The sequence below is a fragment of the Carya illinoinensis genome, chromosome 5 (assembly GCF_018687715.1).
Source record: "Carya illinoinensis cultivar Pawnee chromosome 5, C.illinoinensisPawnee_v1, whole genome shotgun sequence".
NCBI classification, from domain to species: Eukaryota; Viridiplantae; Streptophyta; class Magnoliopsida; order Fagales; family Juglandaceae; genus Carya; species Carya illinoinensis.
Window position 1 is genome coordinate 12,400,396 of NC_056756.1, and position 27,153 is coordinate 12,427,548.

General features: G+C 37.4%; 5 protein-coding genes across 14 annotated transcripts; 2 read left to right on the top strand and 3 right to left on the bottom strand.

Moving 5' to 3' along the window:
* The first annotated feature begins 243 nt into the window (after positions 1–243).
* On the top strand, positions 244–2,690 carry LOC122311246 (F-box protein At1g67340-like). Of its 3 annotated transcripts, none has more exons than XM_043125714.1 (4): positions 244–426; positions 624–959; positions 1,209–1,371; positions 1,557–2,690. In XM_043125714.1, exons 2-4 carry the CDS (start codon positions 688–690, stop codon positions 2,328–2,330), a joined length of 1,209 nt encoding a protein of 402 aa, XP_042981648.1. In that variant the 5' UTR covers positions 244–426; positions 624–687; the 3' UTR covers positions 2,331–2,690. The 3 variants fall into 3 exon arrangements, with proteins under 3 accessions (XP_042981648.1, XP_042981649.1, XP_042981647.1); XM_043125715.1 differs by having other exon boundaries at positions 244–409; XM_043125713.1 differs by lacking the exon at positions 244–426 and having other exon boundaries at positions 488–959.
* A 2,430-nt stretch (positions 2,691–5,120) lies between these two features.
* Positions 5,121–6,683, top strand: LOC122311957. 3 transcript variants are annotated; one of them, XM_043126755.1, is made up of 3 exons: positions 5,121–5,261; positions 5,752–6,058; positions 6,472–6,683. In XM_043126755.1, the coding sequence occupies exon 2, from the start codon at positions 5,774–5,776 to the stop codon at positions 6,047–6,049; it is 276 nt and encodes a 91-aa protein (XP_042982689.1). In that variant the 5' UTR covers positions 5,121–5,261; positions 5,752–5,773; the 3' UTR covers positions 6,050–6,058; positions 6,472–6,683. The 3 variants fall into 3 exon arrangements, with proteins under 3 accessions (XP_042982689.1, XP_042982687.1, XP_042982688.1); XM_043126753.1 differs by having other exon boundaries at positions 5,124–5,261; positions 5,738–6,058; XM_043126754.1 differs by having other exon boundaries at positions 5,125–5,261; positions 5,738–6,053.
* Positions 6,684–8,849: 2,166 nt separating this feature from the next.
* LOC122309979 (REF/SRPP-like protein At1g67360) lies at positions 8,850–10,378 on the bottom strand. Of its 2 annotated transcripts, none has more exons than XM_043123829.1 (3): positions 10,217–10,378; positions 9,847–10,083; positions 8,850–9,482 (listed from the first exon to the last, which is right to left on the bottom strand). In XM_043123829.1, the coding sequence occupies exons 1-3, from the start codon at positions 10,223–10,225 to the stop codon at positions 9,027–9,029; spliced, it is 702 nt and encodes a 233-aa protein (XP_042979763.1). In that variant the 5' UTR covers positions 10,226–10,378; the 3' UTR covers positions 8,850–9,026. The 2 variants fall into 2 exon arrangements, with proteins under 2 accessions (XP_042979763.1, XP_042979764.1); XM_043123830.1 differs by having other exon boundaries at positions 9,847–10,080; positions 10,217–10,376.
* Positions 10,379–14,259: 3,881 nt separating this feature from the next.
* LOC122309976 (meiosis-specific protein ASY1) lies at positions 14,260–20,333 on the bottom strand. Its single transcript, XM_043123822.1, has 22 exons — positions 19,897–20,333; positions 19,726–19,782; positions 18,985–19,081; positions 18,820–18,888; positions 18,621–18,713; positions 18,341–18,467; positions 18,171–18,240; positions 18,000–18,041; positions 17,498–17,626; positions 17,298–17,411; positions 17,117–17,159; positions 16,956–17,000; positions 16,575–16,699; positions 16,392–16,404; positions 16,204–16,280; positions 16,011–16,112; positions 15,478–15,628; positions 15,304–15,380; positions 15,165–15,222; positions 14,892–15,061; positions 14,637–14,774; positions 14,260–14,526 (listed from the first exon to the last, which is right to left on the bottom strand). Exons 1-22 carry the CDS (start codon positions 19,897–19,899, stop codon positions 14,473–14,475), a joined length of 1,854 nt encoding a protein of 617 aa, XP_042979756.1. The 5' UTR covers positions 19,900–20,333; the 3' UTR covers positions 14,260–14,472.
* A 132-nt stretch (positions 20,334–20,465) lies between these two features.
* On the bottom strand, positions 20,466–26,843 carry LOC122309977 (CTD small phosphatase-like protein 2). Of its 5 annotated transcripts, none has more exons than XM_043123827.1 (8): positions 26,678–26,843; positions 26,536–26,592; positions 24,104–24,335; positions 22,934–23,070; positions 22,687–22,783; positions 22,032–22,571; positions 21,179–21,516; positions 20,466–20,962 (listed from the first exon to the last, which is right to left on the bottom strand). In XM_043123827.1, exons 3-8 carry the CDS (start codon positions 24,252–24,254, stop codon positions 20,747–20,749), a joined length of 1,479 nt encoding a protein of 492 aa, XP_042979761.1. In that variant the 5' UTR covers positions 24,255–24,335; positions 26,536–26,592; positions 26,678–26,843; the 3' UTR covers positions 20,466–20,746. The 5 variants fall into 5 exon arrangements, with proteins under 5 accessions (XP_042979761.1, XP_042979757.1, XP_042979759.1 ...); XM_043123823.1 differs by having other exon boundaries at positions 24,104–24,351; positions 26,678–26,842; XM_043123825.1 differs by having other exon boundaries at positions 24,104–24,356; positions 26,678–26,842.
* Positions 26,844–27,153: the final 310 nt, after the last annotated feature.

Below are 27,153 nucleotides of genomic sequence, written 5' to 3' on the forward strand. Positions count from 1 at the left end.
ACGGTCCGGTAAAATCTGTAACGGATTTTGAAGAGTAGGTTTCACGCGCATGAAATTGTCGAGTAAGTTTGATTTTAACCTTGGGGGGAAGCCGAATACGGAAAATAACCACAGTTAGTTGTTTTACTTGCAACAAAATTAACCGCTTCCGATTTATACCCAAATATTTTTAGAGAGAGAAAAATAAAACACCCACCTGTACCCAACAACCATCAAATAAAGAGACGAGGCTTTAGCCCTTTCTTCTTCAGAAAGAGAGAGAGTATGTGGGCGAGTACGAAAGCGTGCGTACAACGGAGAAGTATTTTTCTGTGCAGAGAAGGAGAGAGAGAGGGAGCGAAATCAAACCGACGACGAACAGACGGATCTGGGTCAACGATGTCTGACCGGAAAAACGACAACTCAAGGGGTAGAAGTGTAAAATAAGTACACCCACTACTCTCTCTTACCTCTGGGGGGGTTCTGTTCATTCAATATGTTAATTAATTTCTTTATAAGCATTCGGCTGTGTCTTTGTTGTTGTTGTGGTCTCTTTGTAGGCGTTCTTTAGGCTCTTTCCACTTTCCCCTACCATTAGACTCTCTCTTATATAACTTCTCTCTCTGCCTTTTTTCTCTCTTCAGCTCCGAAAGAGAAATAGAGAGGGCGGACATAGTCGGAGAAGGGATTGATAGAGATAGCTTAGCGATGAGAACAAGGAGAGGGCTTTGTTACCCTCGAGTAGGATGTGGAGGAGTGGGAGACGTATTCCTTTTATCGGAGAAGAGTGAAGTAGTGAAGAGGAGAAGAGATTTCTCCGGAGAACACATGGTTTGCCGGAAAAGGAAACGGAATTCGTCGGTTGTTTCCGGGAAGTCTGATTTGTTCGATGCCTTGCCTGATGATCTTGTCATTTCTATTCTCTGCAAACTCAGCTCCACCGCCGGATGCCCCTCCGATTTCATCAACGTTCTGATAACGTACGCGCTTCTCTATATCCCGCTTTTACGTCTTTCTTCTTCATTGTTTTGGATTTCTTTTTACCGGAAGTGAAAGATTCCGGCCATTCATTCAGAAATTTGATCTCCATCTTGGTCCTCGGGTTTTTTGCCAAAGTGTCATCTTTTTGGATGAATATGGTTCCTTTCCGTTGCAAATTCTGAATTTGATGGTATCCCTTACCTATATTTGGGTTTTTAATCTCGCTTAACTAATCGTATTTGAAACAGGTGCAAGAGGTTAAACGGATTGGGTCTCCATTCTCTAGTATTATCCAAAGCTTCACAAAAAACGTTTGCGATAAGAGCGAAGAACTGGTCCGAGTCCGCCCACCGCTTCTTGAAACAGTGTGCCGATGCAGGAAACGTGGAGGCCTGCTACTCTCTCGGCATGGTCAGTCTCACCGTATATTCATACCTTAAATAAATACTCACTAAAATAACAAATGTTTGTTGATTATTCAAGAATTAGTTTATATGCAAATTAAGTCAAAATTCTTAACCCATTTCACAAGCTTTGAACATTCTTCGGATGATTATGTAAATAAACTGACGAGTATTGAATATTGTCCATTGCAGATTCGATTCTACTGCTTGCATAATCGAGGGAGCGGAGCCTCGCTGATGGCCAAGGCCGCGATTAGCTCTCACGCACAGGCCCTTTACTCGCTGGCCGTAATACAGTTCAACGGCAGCGGTGGCTCCAAGAACGACAAGGACCTCCGAGCCGGCGTTGCTCTCTGCGCGCGAGCTGCCTTCCTAGGTCATATCGACGCGCTCCGTGAGCTGGGACACTGCCTACAGGACGGATACGGCGTGCGCCAGAACATCACCGAGGGGCGCCGGTTTCTCGTGCAAGCGAACGCTCGGGAGCTCGCCGCCGTAATATCCTCGGCTTCTGCTTCAGCCATCCCTACGCGTTCTTGGTTCACGTGGAATCCGCCCCAGCATCCCCATCCCCGGAACTTTAGCTGCGGGGGCTGTCCGTTGCTGAGCGACTTTGGGTGCAACGTGCCGGCGCCGGAGGCCCACCCGGCTAGCCGGTTCTTGGCTGAGTGGTTCGCATCGCGGGGCGGATCCCCGGGTCAGGGTCTGAGGCTCTGCTCCCACTTGAGTTGCGGGCGACCTGAGACAAGAAGGCACGAGTTCCGTCGATGTTCAGTTTGTGGCACCGTCAACTACTGTTCCCGCGCATGTCAGGCCCTCGATTGGAAGATGCGGCATAAGGCAGACTGTACTCCTACCGAGCGGTGGGTGGACGATGACGACGGCGACGGCGCCGCTAATGGCGATGCGGAAGATTACGATGGCGGAGTTAATGGGGAAAACGATGAAGTCATTGCTGAGAGCTAGTTGTAACCTTTACTATGACGGAACGATCACGGCAGATAACTTGGGTTAATAGGATAAATAAAAAGTCAGAGAAGGCAGGAAAAACAAAACAAAAAGAAAGAAATGAGGCCATTTTGGTAAAGAGACATAAATTACGGGGAATTTTTGGGGGGCAAAAGAAATGGCCGTTGGGACGGTTGGGTAGCACGGAGTTCTGTTCTTCCCCCGTCTCCGTTTTTTGTATAGAGGGGGGATTTTGTACTAAGTATTGGGGGGCCTTCTTTTTCTCTCTCTGCTCTCTTTTTGTACTTTTTGTACTGTAGAGAAGTTGTCAGCCTTAACTTACGAAGAACAAGGAAAGTCGGATTTAATTTCGGAAAATTAAAAACCCCAATTTTAATTCCTTGGTGATGATATTCTGCTTCAAACAAATGATAAACGATTGATTTGGGTAAAAATGACAGGCAAGGGTGGGACGGGTAATTGGAGAGAGTTCGACATGAGTTATCACGGTAGGTGAAATATAGCATTATTTCGAGGTTCTACTTTTGAGCTTTTCTGAAGGCTTTATGGTGGTCAAAGAAAAAAAGGGTTGGGCATTACATTAAGTGATAGACAAAAGAAAGAAGGGTAGAAAAAAGAAGAAAATCGAATGGGGTAATGGAAGAGTGGGGGAGGCATCCATCCGTCTTGCAATCTGCAAGTGGGAGTAAATATAGTTGGCTTGGAAAAGCTTGATTCTTGTTCACACAGACAATAGAATAGGCACCAGAAAGAAAAACACAATGTAAAGGGAAAAGATTTTATGCACACTAGGGCGCGTCTAAATGGTGGGATTGGAATGCTCGCTGTAAACTCAGATTCTTTTTTATTTATTTATTTTCTTTTCCCCACTGTTACTGTTATTCAGTTGCATTCAAAATGGGAGTATCACTATCCATGCATGCAAGGTGGTCCAAGCCCAGCCAGCCCATTTATAAGCATGAGTTGGAATTGGTAAGGTGGTTGAAAACCCATCCACTTGGTCCAAGTTTCATTCATTATTACTTGGATTTACTTGGCATCTTTTTGGTTGGAAAAAGAAAAAGAAAAAAAACTCCTGGGTTCTTATATAAATTTGTTTTTCTTCAGGACATAGTTGCCCTTTCAATTAGAACTACTTCTTCACCTTAAGGAACCATGGGGGCGAGGAAGGCTCTGACTGACTGCTATATCCTAACAAATTGCCAATTCTGTCTAAGCAAGTGTTGAAACATTGTACTGTGTTTTTCGCATTGACCTACCTTAGCTATAAAGAAACCTCTATCTAACTTCCATGCGTGCCTTACGATGATTTATTTGGGGAATCACAAGAAAAAGGAAAATAAATGAATTATTGGGAATCTTGTCATGACCTTTCACCGGAACAATATAAAAAATGTTGTTATTACATTATAGTATATTTTTTTTATGTTTCAGGGTTGTTTTTTTGTTGTTCGTATGGAGAATTATCTGGCCCGTGAATTGTTGGTCACCATGTGGTATCAGTTGATTGTATTTTATAATTATGTCAAACAAGCTTCTTTTTATTAATTAAAAGGAAAGAATTTGTTTGGTTTTGTTATGTTTTCATAAGTGCTAAAGACTCGAGATCCGTTTTTAAGAAGTAACATCGACTCCAAATCCAAGTACAAATCAACGGAGATGTCTTAAAATTGCAGGCTAGCTCAGTATGTTTCATAAAGCGAAAAGGTTCGAGTTGGGGAATATTGTCACTTAAAGTTGAGCCAAAACGAAAAATAATGCATAGGTTTTCTGAGTGTCGAGCTAGATTCACAAGCGAGCTACGTGTCAGCTACTCATTGATTGGGAACCTGGTTCCTTGGAGATTTATTTATTTTTCTAAAATTAAATAAAAAACATTATTATTATTATTAATGGTTGCGGGGATTGTCGATTACACAGGTATAAAAAACAGGCCAAATTACACTTTTGCAGCATTTTCATTGAAACAGTCACGTCTAAATAAAAGGCTCTAAAATTTTAAATGGCTATTATGGACAAAAACCAAGAAATTAGCCAAAACCTATCTACAGTAAATTTGAGCTAGAGTATATATATATATATCTATATTTGACTGTAACTGTTCATGTATCGAATATATATTTTATTATGTTTTCAGGTCCCTCTCTCTTTTCGTCTCGATATTCTCTCACCAACTGAGCGTTACTTTTCCTCGAAATTGTTTTGCCGCCTTCATATGCAGAACGTGGAAATCGCTGTCCATCTACTGCATAATCTCCTTGCTGAAGCTCTTCCGTTAAACTGAAACTTTTTTTTCTTCGTAGTTTTCTTGTTGCTGCTTTCGAGTACCAACATTTTGAGAAATTGTCACTGTGCCAACTATTCAAGCCTTTTCCAGTTTTCACAAAACTACAAAATTTTCCTTTTTTTGTAATTAAGATATTTATATAGAATTTTAGATATGTTTACTTATATGTCTATGGGTAGCATTGAATGATTATTGAAAATATGATTTTTTAACTAATAATTTAATTATAACATGATTATTAATTAACATATAATCGATAGAATGGTAAAATATGATAAAATAAATTAAATTAAAAATTAATAAAAAATTTATTATATAATAAATAAATAGATAATTTAATGTAAAGATTTGATATGAATGGAATAATTACAATTAAATTCATCTCATATCTCATATTTTACTAAAAAAAGGATTTGAGAAGCCCGAGAACTTGGGCCCAATGTTGGAATTGTACACAAGCTGTGTGGGCTCAGGCTTTTTACTTTATCAGACAGGCTCAACATATGAAGCCTAATTATATGAGCTCTGGAGATAGTGGGACTCACCCGAAGGTTCAATTTCCAAGCTTCGCCTCCATAGTTTTTATAAACGAAATTCGTACACCCTTCCCCTGCTTCTTGTGTTCTATAAGCTCCTACCAGGTAATAAAATCACACTTTTCTATCGATTATTTTCCTGAAACTATCTGGTTCGATTTTGATTTTTCATTCGCACAATCACTGTTTTAGGGCTTCGATTTGGAGCCCCTTTTTGTTTTTTGGGGCCTTTTGTGCATTTGTCAAGGGGTTTTCGGTCTCGGAACCACCTGATCTGTTTGGTTGCTGAGAAACTGTAGGAAAAGAAAATGAATTTATCGGATTTCAGAGCTTTTCTATTGTTATCTCAAGGACACGAAATTTCCATAATCCAGCTGATTTTGCCAAGGGAGAGTTTCCGTCTTTATGTGAAATCATATAAACATCAAGCTTTGTTTTACCGGAGTGCGTATTCTGTTTCGTTGGATTCTTTGTTTATTGTACTGTTGAATCAGTTTTGTGTTAAATCTGAATGCACAAAATAGTTCTAGTTAATCATTAAAGTCAGTACAACCTCTAACAAGAAATACTGATTAAGCTAGGGTTTTGATTCAAGGTGTTGGGGAAGAGAGATCAAGATGGGGTTTATAATGGAGTTTGCTGAGAATTTGGTACTAAGGTTAATGGAGGACCCTAAGGAGAGGGATAGGAAGTTCAGGGAGCACGTGTATGCAGTGAAGGATCGGTGCAACAAGACCAAGGAGATGTGGAGCTATCCTCTCCGTCCCTACGGTTTCTGGACCTTCGATCGCCACAACTCTCAGCTGAAGTGGGATGCTCAGATTAGCCAGGTGCCTGGCCGAAGGGACCCCTATGATGACCTCCTTCAGCACAGCCATGATACCCCGAAATGAACAAGTGAGGTCGTTTTCCCAGCTTTTGTATTTGTTTTATGTTAAAATTCACAATGTGTGGTGTGATACTTTTTTGTGCCATAAGTCTTAGTCTTAGGATGAGTTAGCGCTTGTTTCTGGTGGAGCATCTGTGTGTTATTCTCCTAAATATTAGACATTTGTTTGACATATATTAAAAATGCAAAGAAATATACACAATTTATATTGAACTCTTGGACTGGATGTTGAAGAGATCATATGGAATGGATCTTGTTTCATTTGCGTGGCATGTAATTGGTTGAGCTTGGAACATCTTTTGTTTCCTGAATTATGCAGTTATTCATCAATTTACGGAGATCCATCAGAATGTTGATGGGGACATCAGTCTGAATTGAACTGAACCATTGCATCGGTTATTTATCAATTTTGTTTTACTGATGCAGAAATCTATTTATGCCATCTGCGAAGTGAATTAAAGCTTTTCTGAAGGAAATGGCGAGAAACTTAAGCTTGTTGTTCTATTGAATTTTCGTTCCATGTATTGTGCAGGGGTATCGGTTGGTTTGTAGCACTTGTTTTCATGACTCATCCATGACTTTGAATAAGCATTCATATAACTCTAGTTTTATGAAAGACGCTCATTTGGAATGCTTTATTTGATTGTTATGTTCTTCTGTCAATCTGCTCCGAAAATTGATTTGAGGAAGCTTTTGATTGAATCCTAGCCTCCGTTCTATTAACGCGTTGTAGCTTGTGATTGTCCTCCTGACTTCTTACCATAATCTTGGAGAAGCGCTGGATTTGGCATTGCATTGCTAGTATTGGAACAACCAAATACTTGGTTTTCAAAATAAGTGTAGGATGGATGGAAACTTGGATTCTAGTGTAATTGCACTCACCATAATCTGCAGTGAGGAAAGTGTAAATTCACATGGCAGGAGTCGGCAATCGAAAGTACACGATATAAGGTCAACTGTTGTGACCTTTATACCTTGTATCGAAATTACTTAGAGATATAGACATATCAGACACCTGGTGGCTGGACAATACCGGAAATGAATGTCTAAGGCATCCGTGCATGTAGAATGGTAGAAAGCTGTAATAGTCATGCGATTGGTAGTACCGAAATCAGGTAAACGTGGATCCAAATAGCAAATCATTGAAAGCAAGATCTCTAGTAGAACCAGAGCCTGTCTAGAGGAGAACACAAACCAACATCCATCTGAAGTTCTGAACCACAAAATCCAGGTACATTTGAAACCCACCAACCACATTCATTCATGCTTAGAGCACTCCCAATGGCTATTCTAAAATACATTTTCCTTCAAAATTTAAAGAAATGTCTTAAAATATTATTTCTGTTATAAAACTAAAAGAGAAATGATATTGTAAGAGAAAACGTTATTATTCAATATTGAAAACATTGAACTTATACAAGTGAATGATACACATATATATAGGAGTACAAATGTGGTTTATGAATAACTTAAGTCATAATTGATGGTTAAGGACGATCATAATTGACGGTTAAATATGGTCTTAATTGATGGATAAAAATGATCATACAAATTGGTTTATAACAATTTCATTAGATTTTGTATTATAAAATCGGTTCTTCTACATACAGTCGTTTGTTGGAATTGGAATGCAGTCGGCTAACGTGGCAGGTAGTCAAGTCAAATTGAAAAAAATAAATAAAAGAACTAATCTTTGCGAAGAGAAAAAAGACTCTGGAGTATGAAGTCGTGCTACAAGGGTCTTACTCACCAAGATAGCAATTCGCAACGGTAGATCTGGGTGGCCAAGTCGAGATCAATAGCGGCAAGTGTGATGGTAGAAAAATAATGTGAGAAAATGAAGGTGGAAAGGAGAGAAAACGTGGGGGAAAAGAGTCTGTACAGTGTTGCCGTGCTTGAAAGGTTTCACGTGTACCGGTTTGGTCGTTTAAGGAGGGGGGAGAGAGAATATTCAAATTCTAGGAGGTTTGAAGAAGATGTGCTTGGTAGGACCATGGGGGCTCTTGACTGAGACGGGAAGACACAGTTTTAGGAATACCATGTTTTGGTGGTATAAAAATAGAGGTCATGCTTCGTGGGTTTTTTCATTTTATTAAAATTTTATCCATTTTTTTGTGTAGATTTTGTCAAATGGGATTTCCATAGTTGTAAATTTTTTCCTATATTTTTTTCCCTTCGTGGATATTTTTCCTATATTTTTTTTCCTTTCCTATATTTTTTTTCCTTCAAATGAGATTTTCATGATAGTAGATTTCTTTAATTTTTAGAAAACAGTATCTGCTTGAACATTAAGATTTGTAAGATAAGAATTTTAAGTTTTAAGATTAAATATTAAAATATTATATTTTAATATTATTATTATTTTAAAATTTAAAAATTTTAAAAAAAATTAAATTATTTATTATATTTTGTATAAAATTTTGATAAAATTATAATGATGAGATAAAAATTTTATATTTAAAATAAAAAATCTTGAAAGATTAAATTTTTTTATAATATACTTTGAGAATATTTTTGTTATATACTCTATTCTTTTTATTTTTTGAATTAATTTATATTTTAATTTAGCTTATAAATTTATATTAATTTAAAATAAAATATAATTATATGATATTGTATATAAGAGGATATTATAAATATAAAAAATATAAAAATATTATTGATAATTAAAGAAAATATTTGAAATGAATAAAAATAAATAAAAAATATAATATTTAAATGATATTAAAAAAAAAAGATAAACTAATATAGGGTATATTATAAAAGTTAATATATAAAATAAAAAAATAAATTTTGATAATGTATTTTAAAAAATAAAATAGATAAACCATTAAAGGTGCTCTTGCAAGTTGAGACAGATGAAAAGTAAATTACAATCAAAACCAGGCAACATTTCCCACGCCCATGTATACTCCAACTAGGTCCCCACGGAACACATTACAATGAGATGCAAAGCATATTTGAAGGAAACAGGAACTCTTTTAATCTGAATCAGAAGAATCTGATTTATGTTGTGCAGATGCTGCCGCATCTCCTCCTTGTCCATACCCATTCTGCTTAACTGCCTTGGATATCTCCTCAAGAGGAACTAAAGGCAAATACCCAAAAATAGGGTAGCCCTTCTGAGTCATGTCCTTCACCACGTGATTGTACTTATCCGACAAATGAGCAGCCGCAGGCCCAGCCTTCCCAGCCACCGCGTGCAATGGTGGAAACTGGTTCAGTCCAATCCACATCTTCAAACTTTGCGACAGAAGAAACTGCTTGTACTCTGAAGCAGCATAGTGCACAGCAGCACGAGGACCCCCAATTTGAGCCTCCCTTGCCAGTTTTTGAGCCTTTTCAGATGCCTTCTGAATTAAACCGTGAGCTTTGCTCACAACCCCCTTCGCCAAAGGTGGAGCATGCTCATCGAACTTCTGTGAAGTTTCATCTATCTGCAGTAATCGAGCGCATTATAAGTTAATGGAATAAGCATAAAATAGTGTCAAATGTGAAATTCTTCATAACCATTGCAAAATGATATCAAATTTGGATGCATCTAAGGTATATACAAGACCCTACAATAAAAGAAGCACGAATACTAAGTTTAAATTGGAACACACAAAAATATCAGACCGGCATCCGAATGAAATAAAATGAGAGAGTTAAATCATATCAACGAGGTAACAAATCCAAGGCTTGAGGTCCAACTGTTGTGGATGTTTTCGAACACATGAAAACAGTCTCAAGGGAAAAAATAAAAAACTATTGTCAAGATCCAAATAGAAGAAGGCGATCAAAATTTCAGAAGTTCGGTACCTTCTTATCAAAGAAAACAAGGAGATCATCGGGCACGCCCTTGAATTTCTCGTAAACTGGGCCCACAACGGTGGTCACGGCACCCTCTACGGTGCTGACGGTGGATCGCAGAGGCCCCGAGTTCTGCTTCGCGTAATCGTAAAGGTTCGACGCGCACACCAGCGTGTGAATCGCCGCCATCCTCACGAACCCTAGGTGCTTCAGTCGCTGATTCTTTGTCTCGGTCTCCGTATCCTGCTGGGAAATTCAACAACAACAATAGCATCAGGTTTCGAGCAAAAAAATGCATGAGAGTTTGAAGCCAATAAACCATGAATTGAGAAAAGAACAAACAAAAGGCGAAGCTGTACAAGGAAGAAGAGGAGCTTACAGATGCCATTGCGAATCAAAGTTGGTTTTCTTTTGCGTTTGTTTACAGCAAAATCTGGTGGCGTAGAAACTGAAAAATACCCTTGGGATGTGGGTTGCAGAGAGTCGTTATTTATAGTAACGACGGAATAATCGCTAGTAACTTTGTTACATCGGACCGGGTTTGAGACTTGATACCGACGCAAGACTCGAGTTGCTCTAGAGAAGTTTCGGGAAGGACAAGTGGCGATGGATGACACGTTGGTCAGAGTTCTGAAGGCACGTGGCCTTTACGGCCCATTAGTTTAGGGAGTGCTTTTAAGGGCGTGGCCCACCTCGTCTGCAAAGCTTGTGGACAGAATTAAAAGTAGTTTAAGATCAGGGTCACAGAACGGGAATAAGCATACAGATCTTGGATTTTAAAAAAATAAATAAAATTCTTTCAATAATAAATCAGAAACTCATTGTAAATATCTGATCCAAATTGTACGAGGTTAGTTTGTAGATGTCATTTTATTAATCATTCCATGCAAATATCAGGATATAGTCAAGCAATCATTATTTCTTACGTGAGAAATGCTATACATCATCCCATATTACACATTTTATATATTAAAATATTATTTTTTATTTTTTTATTTTTTATTTTATTTTATTCTTATTAAATTAATTAAATTATTCTATTTATCATTCACACACTACATATTTATTATAGAAAAAATAAAAAAAAAATTAAAATAAATATGATGTGTGAAGTGTGAGAATGACAAGAAGATTTTTCCTTTCTTAAATTGGCCAATTGTTTTGGTAAATTAGTCTAACAGAGCAACCATCCTTTACGTGAAAATGGTCTGTTATGCCTAGCATAGCTTTATTTTAAACACAAAGTCTAGATCTATTCAAAATGGAGAATAATATTTGAATGGAAAAATAATAGTTTGGAAGCAATTACACGATAAATTACGATTCCAAGTCTCAGCTACCAAGGTTCTGTAACCCAATGTAATCGTTTACGTCAGCGACTTCTCACCTTTTGTTACACGGCATCGCCTGAAAGGTATCTACCAACCCATTCTAAAATTTCCCTCAAGTAAATGCTTGGCCTTCTCAAAGGTTGGATTTTCACATTTTGGCTCACCAACAAAGCACCTTTCATCCATTTTAGCCTCTGGAATAGGCATAGCTTAAAGCGTGTTTAGATTGTAAAAAAAAAAAAACAATTCATAGCTAAGTCTACCAACCTTATATAGGGCTTTTAATTCCACTACTCTTAACTTCCAAGGTATAGCATATGCACACCACCACTGATGTTTCTTGTACTTACGAAATATGCAATCTTCTCAACTCTAAATCTACCATTTCCTCTAGAATTTTGGACAAGAATTGGGCTGTGCTGAATTTGCAAGTGTCATTAGTTTGTTAAATTTCTTTGGAGTGAAACAAAACTTTTGTTGCTTATTACTATTTTGATTGTAGACCTTTAGAGTTATAATGGCAGCATGAGCAAAGGCAGCAATTCTTTTTCCCTTTGACCCATTCCCCAGGGGGATAACTATAAAATTGAAAATATTTGTCCATTGTGTGTGTGACCATTATAGCCACAATGAGTACAGTGTAGGGTAGACTTCTTTGTTTTATTCTTGCAAGATTTCAGCTGGTAATTCTGTTGATTTTGCTGATTGAATTGTTTTGCCATCAAAGCATGCATCTCATTATATGTAGCAGAATTTGTAAGTTGCCTCTAACTTTGTTCTTGAAGTAGTAAGGAGAAAATCATGGACATGCTTGGTAATGGAACCATTAGTAGCAATTGACTTTTGATAGATGCATAAGAATCATTTAACCCCACCAAAAGTTTGAGTTCATAACCAGATTGCTGTCTGATTTGTAGAAGGGTGAAAAGTTAACAACTGCATGTTGCCATTTTTCCACATGTGCATGTTGGAAATAGCCTATAGCTGATATACTCGTCCCAAAGGGTCTTAATGGTACTAAAATATTTAGTAATAGATAAAGCACCCTGACTACTAATGCAACTCAAAGATTTCTCAATATGGAAAATTCTTGGTCTATCACTCATGAGATATCTGGCTTTGGACTATTTATTTGGGTTCCGATCCGGAAACCTGGGTGTACCCAAACCGGAACCTGGATTTCAAATTCGGGCTGGAACCCGCACCAAGTTAGCCCGATTCAGATACAAACTGGGTTTTGAAAAACCCAGATTTTTTTTTTTTTTTCATAATAGCCTTAATGTAAGAAATATAAAAACAAAATTTTAAAGTCTCAAAAACTTACCCAAAAGAAAAACCCCATGTTCAACAAAAAAGATTAGATCTAGCAAAAATAAACCCATGTTCGACTACTGATAGCATATAAACACACCTATCCCATAAAAAATACTCAAACACTCTCATCAAAACAATCACAAAATCAACAAAGAAAAAATAATACAAACAGAGAAGAAAGAAAAATACACAAACGAAATAGAACTCAAAAATAAAATAGCAGATCTAACCAAACAGAGCGAAAAGTAGAAGACGACAGCCATGAAGAATAGATCTTCGATTGGTAGAGGAAGAGTGACACGAGCAAAGTTTCAGCATGAGAGAGAGAGAGAGAGAGAGAGAGAGAGAGAGAGAGAGAGAGAAGATGACAAAGCCACAAGTGAGAGACGATGGGCGATGAATAGCATTTCGGAACTTAGTAGAGGAAGCTAGGTTTCACCACTAGAGAAGGGCTTCCAAGTTTCGACACTCAAGAGTCAAAATAAAGGAGATGACTCGGCGATGAAGGAGATGGAGAGATTTCGCAATGACGGTGATTCGACGACGGCGATGGAGTCATAATGATGGGTCACGCCGTCACATGAAGGAGGCTAGGGCTTGAAGTTTCTAAGTTCGTAACGAGAGAGAGAGAGAGAGAGAGAGAGAGAGAGAGAGAGAGAGAGAGAGAGAGAGAGAGAGAGAGAGTTGGGGAGGGGGAATGTAATGGTTTGTCTATCAGATGAAAATAGAAGCCGGTTTTTCTTTTTAAAAGATCTGGATACCAGATTACCCGGGTTTAAAACCCGTACCCAGACCGCATTGGTCTGGATTTTGCAATCCAGTTTTTCGGCCTGGATGAACAGTCATAATCTGACTTTAAGTTCATTCTAAAGATCAACAGTAGATACCACAAACAACAAGCTATTTCGTATTTCTTTTGAGATATAATTCATCAGCCAAGAAAGAACTAGATTATTGGCTCTTAACCATGCTGTGTGTGTTTAACGAGTTGATTAATAGGAGAAACAATTGAATCATCTATAAACTATACCTTATTCTTGACTGTCAATGCAATGACTATCGAACAACTCCATGCAACATAGTTTTCTCCATTAAAGATTTCTGATACTAACAAAGCACCAGGATTGTCGCTTGGATATAGATAATATGGACTTGAGGAATCATCTGAAAGATTGATGGGATGATGATTAAATGAAGAGGGATTAATAGGAGAAGGATTAACGGAAGAGGAATTGACAGGAGGAGGATCGTCAGAACTCATTTTCAAGAATTTGTTCAAGAAAATGCAAGGAAACTTGAAGATAGTCGATGCAAGAATTCCAAAGCAAAATTTCTCGCAAGGCATAGTTTGAGAAATCAATCGATTTGGTCGCAGAAGCATTTTAAGTTTTCAATCTGATACCATGTTAAGAATCAGATGAAGTCTTGAATCTGAACTTGGTAAGGGCAAAACTAGGAAGGCAAATGAACTTAGTAAACAACTATATTGAATGAATTGAATTCTTTACATCAGACTTGAGTCCTATTTATAATACATTAATAATATAATAACAGAATAAACTGAAATAACTAATTCTCCTCTTCTAACTTGCTATCTATTTTAAGTCTTTCTTCTTTCCGTTTTAATTCCATGCTTTCAAGATGAGATGCAACACTCCAACAACTCATATATAAATATATATATATATATATATATATATATATATATATCCCTCTAGTTGGTTTAGCACAAAAAAAATTTCTCAACAATTGCATCGCCCCATTGGCTATTTCCAGATGATAAAAAAGATCCATGTGTACCAAAAGGCACTTCATAAGAGCCAGCTTGCATAATTTTATAGTTCAATTTCCTGGTACTCATTCTCATAATGCTCGTAGCATGTTTTACTTGAGTTTACAAAAAAGTTTAAATCGTAAAATTCTTGTTATAAAAGTGGAAAACGAATACAAAGAAAAAGGTAACCTAGTAGCATCACATTTCCAGAACGTCTCAGGAAGCCTGAGATTTTTGCCGCTTCACATCCTGGACAATAGGCTCCTTCACCTGCGAAAGAGAGAAGGTCGCGGAAACCATGTGTTATAGGGCATCGTCTTTCACTTTCTCTCCATGCAAAAAGTCAACTACACAGCTCGTTGTTTCTCTATATGGCTTACCATGCTTGTTTTTCTGGATCGCTTGTCTTGACTTGGCCTACTGCAGATAACCGCATCCACTTCGTCACACAAATTTGTGTTTCCGTTTAGTCTTCCAGTCTCGTGTCCTGGCACAAAACTTTCTCTTGAAGCTACCGGCTGCACAATCCGGAGTTGATTACTTAGAAGGTGGCTCTAGATCCCAAGATTAAATTTAAAAGAGTAAATTTTCCATCACCCCTGCCTTTCCAATTCTCTTCGTGTTATCTATATTACCTCCTCGACCCTACTTGTGGGGGTGTTTACATGCTCCTTTCTCTTTGAAATTGTCTGCTCACTCCTGACCGGGCCATTCTCATTTAAGTCAGATCTCACTCTCATGCGGGTGAGATCTGACCCGATGGAGTGTAGGACACCACAAGTGGACATGTCCTTGTCGTAATTCCCTGATATCAATGAAGCAGATTGCAGTCTAAAGTGATGATACAAAGACTCAGGAAAAGCTCTGAAGATGAACTTTAAAGGAAGAAAGAAACTTTGATTAGGTACCTATAGCCTGGAACTGTACATGGTTGGACTTGTTATGTAGTTCGTTAGTATCAACTTCCTGTTCAATTTGATTTGTCAAAGAAGAACGGGGCAATTACATTCGATGGTATGTGCACAAAACAAAGTTTGCGGTTATTACCATAGCCTGAGTGTTGAAGACTTTGTTGACTTCTAGCAGCTTTTTCTTAGTCGTTTCAGAATGGATCACGCGCTTGCCTATGTAGTAAAATAGATGAATGAAAAGTAAGTCGACCGCAATATGATACTGCAAAACTATGCCAAACACAAACTTTTCAGTGTGATCACTGCACACCTAGCCTTCGGTTGCCTTTGGCTTCAACAAAACCATCTATAGTCATTTTGTTGATTATTTTGCGAACAGCGGCCTGGTTGGCTTCTCCTTCGAGCTTGCTCTGAAGCTTCGAAACGGTTATGTATTTCATCGGAAGAGCATGATATAAAGCCTGATATGGCCCAAAAAAAAAAAAAAGTTAGCAAATGCTATGTAAAGCATAATCACAAGACACCTTAATATAAATTGGAAACGATCATAAATTAAGTAAATATGGTTTCCCTATATTTACAAAGCCAATGACCTAATTCAACTGCTGGTTCTAGTTCTTGTGCTGGTAATTGCATGTAGAAATTGTTGGGAACGTTGAGGATATGATCCTCTATGGCTCTATGGAAACCATTCACAACATACATGCAGTAAGTTGTAGACATAGGAATCACATAATAGCTCCACATAAACGTGTTGATCAGAGACAAAATCGTTGGCATCGTAGATGAAAAATCGAATCCATAGACTGCAAGCTAAGGAAAATAGAATAAAATAAATCTGACCTTCATATACATGTGATCTTCGACCTGGGGGATTTTGCCACCAACAGGAACTACTTGCCCTTCTATTTCTTCCTTCACCATTGTGAACTCGTAACTAGAGTCCTAGTTTGTTCAAAAGCAAAGAAGTTAACTAACCATCTGATACAGATACCTTCGGTGCAATTAAAAAATGGGCTGGGGAAGATAAAGCAACCCTTTGCTTGTTAATGGCATAACTGTCCCTTCCAGTTTTCGATAGAACACCTTCCTCAACAAGCTTTGCCATGATTTCTGATATCCAATAAAATAGCATCAGAAACAAGAATAATTGTTATGAATCTCAAAATATGAATGTGCTTCGCCTTGTTTAAGGCTTTAACATGGGTCAAAGCCTCCATTTACCTTCGCTCAAAACCTGCATTTACAATAACACAAACAATATCATTAATATTGCACAAAGTGGGAACTACGGTAGATTTAAAAATTTTCTTTCGTAAATTAGTTGAAGTGGCTAATCGTACCGACATTCATTCGTGCCACTGTATCTCCCAAACAGTACCCCCAAAAAAAAAGAGGTGTCCTTACCACAGAGATGCCCGGAAAATTTGAAAGAACATCAGTAAGCCCAACAGTATCGACGTGACGACAGTTGATCCAGTCCTTAACTCGGGCCAGTTGGTTTTCATCTTCCTCTGGATCCTGAGTATCATCTGATATATACTAGATCGTTAATCAGACTAGCCACGGCCCAGCGTTTGGCACACAAAACCACAATAATTAGAATGAGGTAAAGAAAAGAGTTAGGAAAGAAGCTAAGAGTTAACAAAAACATTGACGGGTCTTTGATTAATCATTGAGTTTATCTTTGAATTTATCACTCTCGTTTCATATGAAAGCTGCGCTGCTGACATATTCAGGAGGGGGGAGTTGCGCTGCTTAAATAGAAATGTGTACTTCTAACGTTACCTTCATCAACGATGCTATTGTTATTTTCCTGTTGTTGATGATTATCTGTTAACAATTCTACTGTTAGTTCCATACTTCCAGTATTAACTCAAACTTGTGTAATCTGCAAGTTCGAAATATTAGGGACAAAATGGTGTAAAAACGGAGGCTCAAGTACTCACCGACGGGTGCAACTATATATTGATCTCCATCTGAATGGTTAACCTGAAGGTACTAAAAAATATTAACAAATTTCTCTGAACTTAATTTCTGTACCAGTACATCTAAAATCTGAACCATTCAATCGTAGTTGAATCTTCACGGGCAACGAAAACATAAAATTGGAGTAATGTAGCTGTTCACCTCGCTGTCAGAATCAGAGTAATCATCCTTCAGAACAGAATCAGCTCCTATGCTCACTTCATCATCTTGAATATCTTCATTTTCATCCTCACAGGGATCGAGCACACTCTTAACCTGTACACTGAATCATCTCAACAAGACTTGATAATTATGAACAACAGATCTGAATATCAGTCATTCCTTCCGCCTTCATCCTTTACCTTGAGAGCCAATACGAGATGTTTGCTATTCACTTTCCCAACCTCCATTTTCAAAGGGTTTTTGGTCCATGGATTATGAGCTTCTTCTTCCGTGCAGCCTCTAAAGAATGGAGGCTCATAATCCGCAGGCTGCATTGATAGAAAATAACAATTCTTTGTGTTGTGTATCTTCATCAAAGAGGAAAGTGAGAATGAATTGTGAAATTCTTTCTTGAACTGGTGTTTTAACGCTAACAAATGTACATGCACCTTACCTTAGTTCCAAAATCTTATAAACGTCATGAATGCCACAATTATGTTTAACCAGTCCAACAAAGTAAAAGAAACCACAAGAGTTACAAATGTATTGAGGTTATATGTAGATAATGTCACAGAACTGCATAATTAGCTTCCCGATCTATATTTAGCTATATAGAAAACTTTCAAAAACAAAACAGAAAGGCATAACAAATACCAAGTATGTGAAACCCAGTTCTAATGAAACATTTAGAAAATAACTTACTGTCACATCATCATAGTAGAGCAGTTTCATGAGAATCGTACGCTGAAGAAACAAAATTAAAATCAAATACTTACGGTTAGTTTTCCAATTTTATCATATCTCACAGAACTCCATAATCCATCTCAGACAACGTTGCGTAATATCAAGTGGCGCGATGTGTGAATGATTTACCTCTTCTGGCATCCTATCCAGAGTTCTCATCAACTGAACCAGTGTCCGAACCATTTTACAAGCAGAACTCCTAAAAGATCAACATGCTTAACGTGAACAAAATGTCTCCCTTCGAAGATCAGGAGCCACGACAAGACAATCAACAAAAGATGTTCAAATATGTTTATTACCTCATCTGATTTGGAGTAATCTCGGTCGTGGAGGTGCACTTGAATGTTCCACCCTGTTTCTTGTTTCCAGTGCGATTGAGAGTCATTGAAACCTCCTGGCTATCAGAATTGGAGTAACTGAAAGAAACTGCAGTGCCAGATTCCAATAGATCAGTCCTCTGCAAATGTCCCTCGTTCACTCATTTTTAGCACAAGAATCTTTCCAGTTACCAATGAGTATCTCGCTAAATGATTGCGACAACAATTTCAGGAGGCATCGAACTTTATATTGAAACCTTACATGCATATTCCTCAATCATTGGTCCGTCTACGGCCTCACAAACGCAGAACAAAAGCGTTTTCAGATACTGCTTCTGCAATGCATCGTATACACCTGAAAACGCCATATGAAGGAACGTGGAAATGATCCGATCAAATTAACCTAATTAAAACAATGGCGAAAAAGTTAATTCAGATCAAGAGGCTCAAACTAGACGTACCTTTCTCCATCCAATCAATCAGTCGGCGAGACTCTGCATCCATCGGCATGAGCTTTTTTATTTTCATCTCTGAAGATTACGTTGTTATTCCAAAGAAAATGACCATCAGGAATTTTGAACTTTTGAACTATTAAAGTCGAAAAAAACTGACTGAAGAGAGCTTACCCAAAGCGGCAACAGACTTATCATTGAAGTACTTCTCTGGAAATAGGCCTCTGATGTAGGTAATATTGAATATAGCAATGCGGAGCAGGTTCCTCGTCTGTTTGAATTCAAAAAACAATGACTAAAGCTCTAAGATCTAGCAGACGCAAAGAAAAAGAATGAGAATCTTCTAAGATCTAGCAGACGCGAAGGAAAAAAAGAAAGAGAGAATCACCGTTCACTTCGAACCAAATTTATATGTAGCACTCGAAACAGAGATGAAATTACGAATGTAACTAACTCTAGGAATGATAATTGAAGAACAAGTGTAAGCTTGAGAAAAAAGCGAAAAATCTTCAGTGATTGGTGGAGAGCTTGACATAATTCGTTTTAAGTTGTCCGCATGAGGAATGGATTAGTCGCTAATCACAAAATTCAATAGAAACGGCATTACTGGAAACTCAGTAATTTGCTACATCAAGCTTACCAAGCTCAGATCCGATACATAGTATCAAATTCAACTCTCACAACCTGATGAAATAGATTTGGTATTCGATAACTGACGCATGAGATAATTTGAATAATGACTAGAGAAAATAAAGAAGATGAAAAAGCCGAATCCGATCATTTAAATTTCATGTACTACACTCAACTCAAAACTAGAAAAATAGCAACAAACTCAATCTCATTCAATGCGATTGTCCGTGATTCAAAGCCAACATATGAAAGTACTAAAAAAAACGAAATTCTGATGCTGATCACCAGAAGAAGCGAATCCTGCTCGGTGATTTCAGCTTCCTTCACTTTCTGCGCCACAACCTGGGGAAAATAACGACGTTACAAGAGCGATTCTGAAGCGAATGAGCAATTGGCATGTTTAGAGAAGTCGAACGACGTAGAAAGCAATAATTTAAGAGAGCTTTCTCGGCTCACCATGGTCTCAGCGCTTTCAGAGAAAATTAAGAATCGAAGCGAGAGGAGAAAAGCCCGGTGAGTTTTCTTTGAGAATTTGAATCGGAGTAAAGATATGAAAGATGTGGCGGGAGGTGAAGCTGAAGCAACCGGGGGAATTTATAGTTGGCAGTCCGCTGTACTTACAAGGAGTTGGATTACAATTACAAAAAATGAAAAATAAAAATTGTTCCACGAGCAGTTAGATTGTAGATTGTGGGGCCGGATCCCCATGATCACGTGCCGGGGCAGGAGGTGCTCTTAGGCCTTTTTAAGCATACCCTTCGGCCTTCACAATGTTCACATCCATTCCCTGCCTAGTGGCAACAGAACAGACCTCGCCTCGTCGCCCCTTTTCTTTTCCTATTACCTATTTTCCAAACCAAATTAGCAATGCTCGTTCGACCACATATGCAATGCAATTTCACTTACGTGAAGAAGCACGCGATGTGGCTTCTCTCACCTGGTTAAAAGCACAAGTGAAAACAACTTCTTGTATAACCGGAGTACTGTTGTTGCTTTATTAAATTTCATTATCTCTTCCCTGTTTCTAAGGCCAAGAAGTTTTTCCATTATAATAATGTTCATCACCTTCCATCATATTACATATAAGTTACAGTTGAAACTATTTATTCTCAAGCTAATTTATCCACGGAGCACAACTGAGTGACATCTTCCTTGTATAAAAAGGTTTTTGAACTGTTGATTACACCCTCGATCACATCTACTCTCTTCCTCTTTTTTGAAATCACAACCTAACTTCATAAAATGATACAGGTAAAAAACTGGCACAAGTGGCAACGAAACGTAGAACTGGAATTCACATTGAGGCTCATCTTTCAAAAGGATCTCCTCTACTTAAGTTTAGAGGACAAACGGCTGCAGCTACTTTCTCCCGAAGGTTGAATTTCTTTGCAATCAATGGCCGAACGTCTTCAACTCCAACCAAGCTCTCCAAAAACGGAAGTAATACAAGCAGTTCTTTATCCGAGCGATCATCAAACCAGCTTTCAATCGGTATTCCATTGTCAACTTGGAACCCAAAAGCCTAAGAGAAAGCCAACATGTTAACAAAACAAAGACTTCCATCTATGGATATATCCTGTGTAAAGGATGAGCATAAATGCCATATGTTGCATAATTGGCATATTCTCAATGTTTCATTCTCACTGATAGCGAGAGAAATTATTATTCTGAGTTGAAGATATAGACCACTTGCAGAATCATTAATGGAAAAACTAACAGAGGAAGTTTATTACAGTACCTGCGGAGAGTTGTCGACTATGATAACATGTGCCAGATCACGACCAAGAACAGACAAATCTTTGAGGTAATTCCCATCCACATAAACACAGGACTCGCGGTAAACACGATGACGAAATACCTTTCTCTTTGGATCAAGCACATTAAGTAGCTGTTCTGCATAAATGCTTTGACTAGCTGTAAATATAATAATCTCAAAAAGGCTGGAAACTCTATCCATGAAATCTCTGAGATGAGGACGACATCGAACATAGACTGTATGCTCTTGGAGGTTAAAATTTACAGGAAACGTGAAGTCTGCATCGTTACAAGGTTCTAGGGTGGAGTGCACCAAAGTTTCTGCAAATTGAAGTCTTTCTCAGCATACAAGCATAGATGTGCAAAATTCAAACAGTGCCTCAACAAGCAATGACAATTCAAGAAGAAGGTAAATCTTTCCTTTTTTTTTCTCTCAGAAGTTGAAGAAAAAGTTAAGTCACATACATCATTATGTCCAAATTTAAGCAAGAAAGAATGCAAAAGACTGATGACCCCTGAAAAGTTGTCCCCAGGGAGAGGGTCATATGAAAGAAAGTCATGAAAAAATATTCCACTGCTTGTTCAATCTGATGTATTGTAAAAAATACAGGAACCTACAAGCAGTTGCTTCGCTTTCAGATCCCACTACCACCACATGCATCACAATTTTAGAAGATGAAACTGATGATTTGATGCTCCATCCATCACTTTAATGATGACAATAATACCATGATGAGTGGCAGAAAATTAAAAGCTAAATGTACACCAGATTTATCAATCATCATAAATAAATGATGAAAATGATACATTATAGATAGCTGTTTCCTTTTTCTTACCGTCCAAGTCCAAAACAAGAGTAGTAGGAGGGCAACTCCGCGTTTGTTTTGGCAGTAGCATGGGGCGAAAAGTCGGAACAACTAATGACAAGTCTGGTAAATTCTTTATGAAAACGTAAGGATCGAAGTCGTCAAATTCCTCATATTGATCATCCTCCACATAAACATCAGCTGACATAGAATCTTGACCATGCTCATCGATGCATTCAAGCTTAGAATTCTTCATGGCAAGATAGATGGCTGAAACTTCAGATGAAAGACTTGCTCCTTCCAAATCCACATGACAACAAGAATCTATATCATTTCTACCTATGGTATTCATCTGATCTCCAAGTCTCTCGGAATTCAAAATTTCGGATGATGTTTTCGTATCTACATCCATATCTGCAGGGAAGGTCACTGTCTGCTCTGGATAATTATTCTCTTCCCCAATAAGCGATTCAGAAGTTTCTTCATGAGCATTCAACACATCAACCTGGGGGTATTCTGTCTCACGATCTTGACTCTGGTCTCCAGTCCTAAAGTATTTGACAAAATCAACTAGAAGGGAGGGAAATTTTCACGTCAATAAACTAGTGAATACAAGAATATATTCTCCATAGAATTATTCAGAATAACATTTTGCAAATTGAAGAATCAAATTTAGTAAACCCACCTCCATTGGCAATTTCCCCTCCAGCATGTTTAGAAATGTGAAAGGATGGAGAAAATATGGTTTCCATCATGCAATTCGCAGTGTCTTCATTGCAACTCTGCAATATATTTTAAGAAATGTTTTTTTTTATAAGTAATATATTTTAAGAAATGTTAGAAGACATTGTACAAAGACATGGCATTAGTCATTATGAGATGATCTTATGGAAGCGCACATGCATGCATGCATGATAAGGCTGAATAATTACCTTGCAATCCAAGGAAGCACCACTAACCACATCATGCCCCAAACAAACATCAGGAATCTCATTACGCAACAACTCATATTTAGCATTTAAATTCATTGCCACAACAGGCTCCTTTTTCTTCTTGGGAACAGCACCAGCTGAAATTTATTGTGGGAATATGACAATTAAATTTAACAGAAAAGGGAAGGATTAATAGAGGACACTAAGTGCACTGAATAGACCGATGACAGTGGTATTGATGGTCACTTAAATCACTGAGCTTATTGACCATCACTAACTAATTACATCATGATGTGGTCACTAATATTTCAAATCGCATGATAAAACATACTATATTTTTTATTGGTAAAATCGCATGATAAAACATATTATAAGGCATAAAGAGCACAACATAAATGTCTTTCAGGCGATCTGCATTAAACATTAAGGGAATGCTTGGGGAATGAGATGAGATGAGAATTTTGTGAATAGTAGTGAGATAGTTTGATTTAAGTATTTATTGGGTTTTGGAAAATGAGAGAGAAAAAGTTGAATAAAATATACTATAAAGTTAATGAATTGTTTTTTGTTTGAAAGTTTGTGAAAGTTGTAATGATTAGGTTGAAAAAGTTAATATGATTAGTTTTTTTTTAAGTGTTTAAAAAGTTATAATGATTAGTTTGAAAATGTTTGTATTTAAATTGTGTTTGGGAAACGAACGAGATGGAAATTGTTTCCAAACATCCCCTAAATGCATGTGCAGCATAAACTATAAAACAGTTATTTACCAAACTTTAATAAACACATTGGAGTATTTCACATTAATTATCCTTTTTTTCCTCCTCTTTTTTTTTTTTTTTTTTTTTTTGGGGGGGGGGGGGGGGACTCAAACTATAAATATATGATAAATATGTAGAGCCATCTGTAACACCATTGATAAGTTGTTATGGCATAAGTAATAATACATGGGGGGAATAAAAGAAGAAACTAAATTTTAAAATAACTTAAACTGACAAAATGACACAAAAAAACAGAAAAAATGGGCAAGAAGAAATGCTTTAAAAAATTGCAACTTATTAGGAACTCTATATAACTAAAATTGTAATAAGGTTTCTGAACATACACATGCGGAAATTTTTCTCAAAACTATTATGTGAATTTATGTAAATAAGTAGGAAGGTAACAACTTACCAAGTCTATGTTTTGTAGCTGTAGATGTAATCAAGTCTTTAACTTTATTTTCCACACCTTGTACATTTTGCTTCTGCTGAGCCCTTGAAACCCTGGGACTGGCGTGCCCACAAGCAGCACTTCCTCCAGAATTTTTTTTCTTTGTTTGCATTTCTCTCTGAGGAAGACTTCTCCAACTTAAGATGACTTCCAATACCAACTTGGCTCGGTGTAACAATTCAAATTACAGATCCTGAACAAAAACTGTCCTGTTCTGTGACAATATCCATCGGACAACAGCCAATGATAGGGCAAAGCAATTTGACACAATGAGATTTATAATCCTTTAAATTTTGGAAAAATAAAATCAAGATTCTCCATGCAACCAGAATAGCGAATACCACCACGTATACCATAAAAGTTTGGCAGATCATCAACAGTAAGTTCTATCCATATATATATTCCTAGACCCAGTTTCATTTTATCGACATTGAGAGATTAAATCATATGAATCTGAATTTTTGTGAGTTCTTTTTTTTGATAAGTAACTTTTTTGTGTGTTCTAAAAATAACTCTCATCATCTAGCACTATTTCATTGAATTCCTTAAATCAAACACTTCCCATAGTACATTACAATAATTAAACTGTATTCTGCTCTAAACATACGTCTTGGGGAAAAGAATGTAGGTGAGATTTGCCCTCGTTGTACCTATATCTAAAAAAATGGCTTTCTATAACAAGGAGAAATAAAGAAGCCTTCACAATAGCTGGAGAGAATTGAGTGGTCATAAAATGGATGCCTAGATTTAATATGCATACCTCTTATTGTTAAATTATTTTTCATCATAATTCATATACAGTTATACTAAGTATAGCTAAGTTTTTTTTTATAGGTAATTTTTTTATCATTAAACACCCTAAGATCCTTAGTATAGCTAAGTTAATAGAGAGTAATACTAAATCCATAGTATAAGAATACAGCTAGGCACACATATTTTTAATGCAAGGAGAAACTAATATTAAAAACCTACACATTCATAGTAATAATAACCATTATATAAAAGCATTATAGACCAATGTTTCTCAAAAAATAGGTTAAAAATAGTGAGAAAGGAAGGGAAAAGCTTGTAACTTATTTTCCCCAGCAACATGAAATTGGCTAAAAGCTGAAAATTTTATGTTTCTTATGATATATTCTCCATATTAATATGAAAACAAACAATACATACCTCTCCTTGACATGCATCTTCATTTGAAAATACTTCATAGTAAATATAATGGCGTATAAAATAGAGTTCTCTCTTATCGTGATTTCTTATGGAGTGGCATGGGGGGTGAACTCAAATTCCATCTAGTCAATTGGGATAAGGCATGCTCCCCAATCTCATCTGGTAGTTTGGGAATTAGAAATCTAAGGATTTTTAATTGGGAAATGGCTGTGGAGATATAATATGGAACCGGAAGCCCTATGGAAGTTGGTGATTGATTGCAAATGGGGGGGGGGGGGGGGGGGGGGGTTGGTGCACTAGAGAGGTAAGTGGAGCTTATGGGGTGGGAGTGCAGAAACAAGTTAGACGTGGTTGGGGAATTTTTACTAGTCACACTAGATTTGTGTTGGGAGATGGCTCTAGAATAAAATTTTGGAGCGACCTTTGGTGTGGGAATAATGCCTTAAATGAATCATTCCCTTCAGTTTTCCGTGTTGCAAGTGAGAAAGAAGCTTCAATGGCTGATCTAATGGTGATATCTGGGAACCAAGTCCAATGGAACATTAACTTTAACAGAACGGCCCAAGACTGGGGAGTTGGTAGCTTTGAGGAATTTTTTAGTTTCTTGTATTCCGTGTTGCAACCAAGCACTCCAGGTGTTGACTCGCTGTAGTGGGTACCCACAAGTAAAGGCAGATTCTCGGTTCGCTCTTTTTATAAATCTCTCACTCAATTGCATGAAATTTTGTTTCCATGGCGAAACAAGGCACCTCCTAAAGCGGCAGTTCGTGACTTTCTTGTATCCTCTGTTTCCTCCTAGATACGTGCTATCTCTTGTATACCATCTTATGAACTTGGGCTATGCCTATTATTATTAATACCAATCTTTTACTTTAAAAAAAAAAAATAGAGTTCTCTCTCTCTCTCTGAGATGCACTTGATTCTGAATTTCTCCAATCCAATCTTAGATTGGCAAATGCTTTCATTTTCCAGATGAGTAAGGCCAAAAACCTCAACGAATCAGTCAACTAAACCCACAATAATTTCCAAAAACAAAACGCCATATCAACACCGAAATTCAAGCATCCAATATAATAATAAATTATAAAGCACAGTCCAAGTTGGGCACTATAACCTAGCAAACCCTAAAAAACAAAACTTTCATTGACAATAATATGGTTCCCGAAAATAACAATTAGAGGTGCAGCCAGAGCTAAAAGCAACTAAAAGTCCAGAACTAGTACCCGATACAGAACCAAACGAGCGAAGATCAGAGAAATGACGATCGCGGGAGCTTTTTCCTGCAATCAGAAAATTGAACGGTGAATTTGTTCATAAAATGAGACGAGTGGAATTTGAGGAACAAAACCCCTAGATTTTGTTTACCAATGTGAGCAGGGATTAGTTTTAGGAGTGTTCGGAGGTTTTTCGGCTTTTTCCCTCCAAAGGTTGGGAAAAATGAGAGGGAAAATGATGACTGATTGAAAAATATTTTTTCCCGAACAAAGGGATGAGAAGATAAATCAATATCGGGGGGAATTTTTAGATTTTCTCGACAAATAACTATTAATTGTTTTTCCGATAATAATTTCGAACAAGGCATTCTATAAGCGTTTACGTGCCGCAGCTACAAATATAATAACTACTCGCCTTATTTAGCAGGCGCATGCCGTATAGCGGCGACAAATAATACAATTACCTGCCAGCCAGGGTTTGGGCTAGAGAGAGCGCGTGTTTAGTTTTAATTTGTGCGAGTGTAAATGAAGCATTTTCTCTACTCTTTCTTTTATTTTATTTTTTCTACTAAAAATAGTGCGGTTTTATTTGATAAAAATGTTATATGCAGTTATTTTATATTTTTT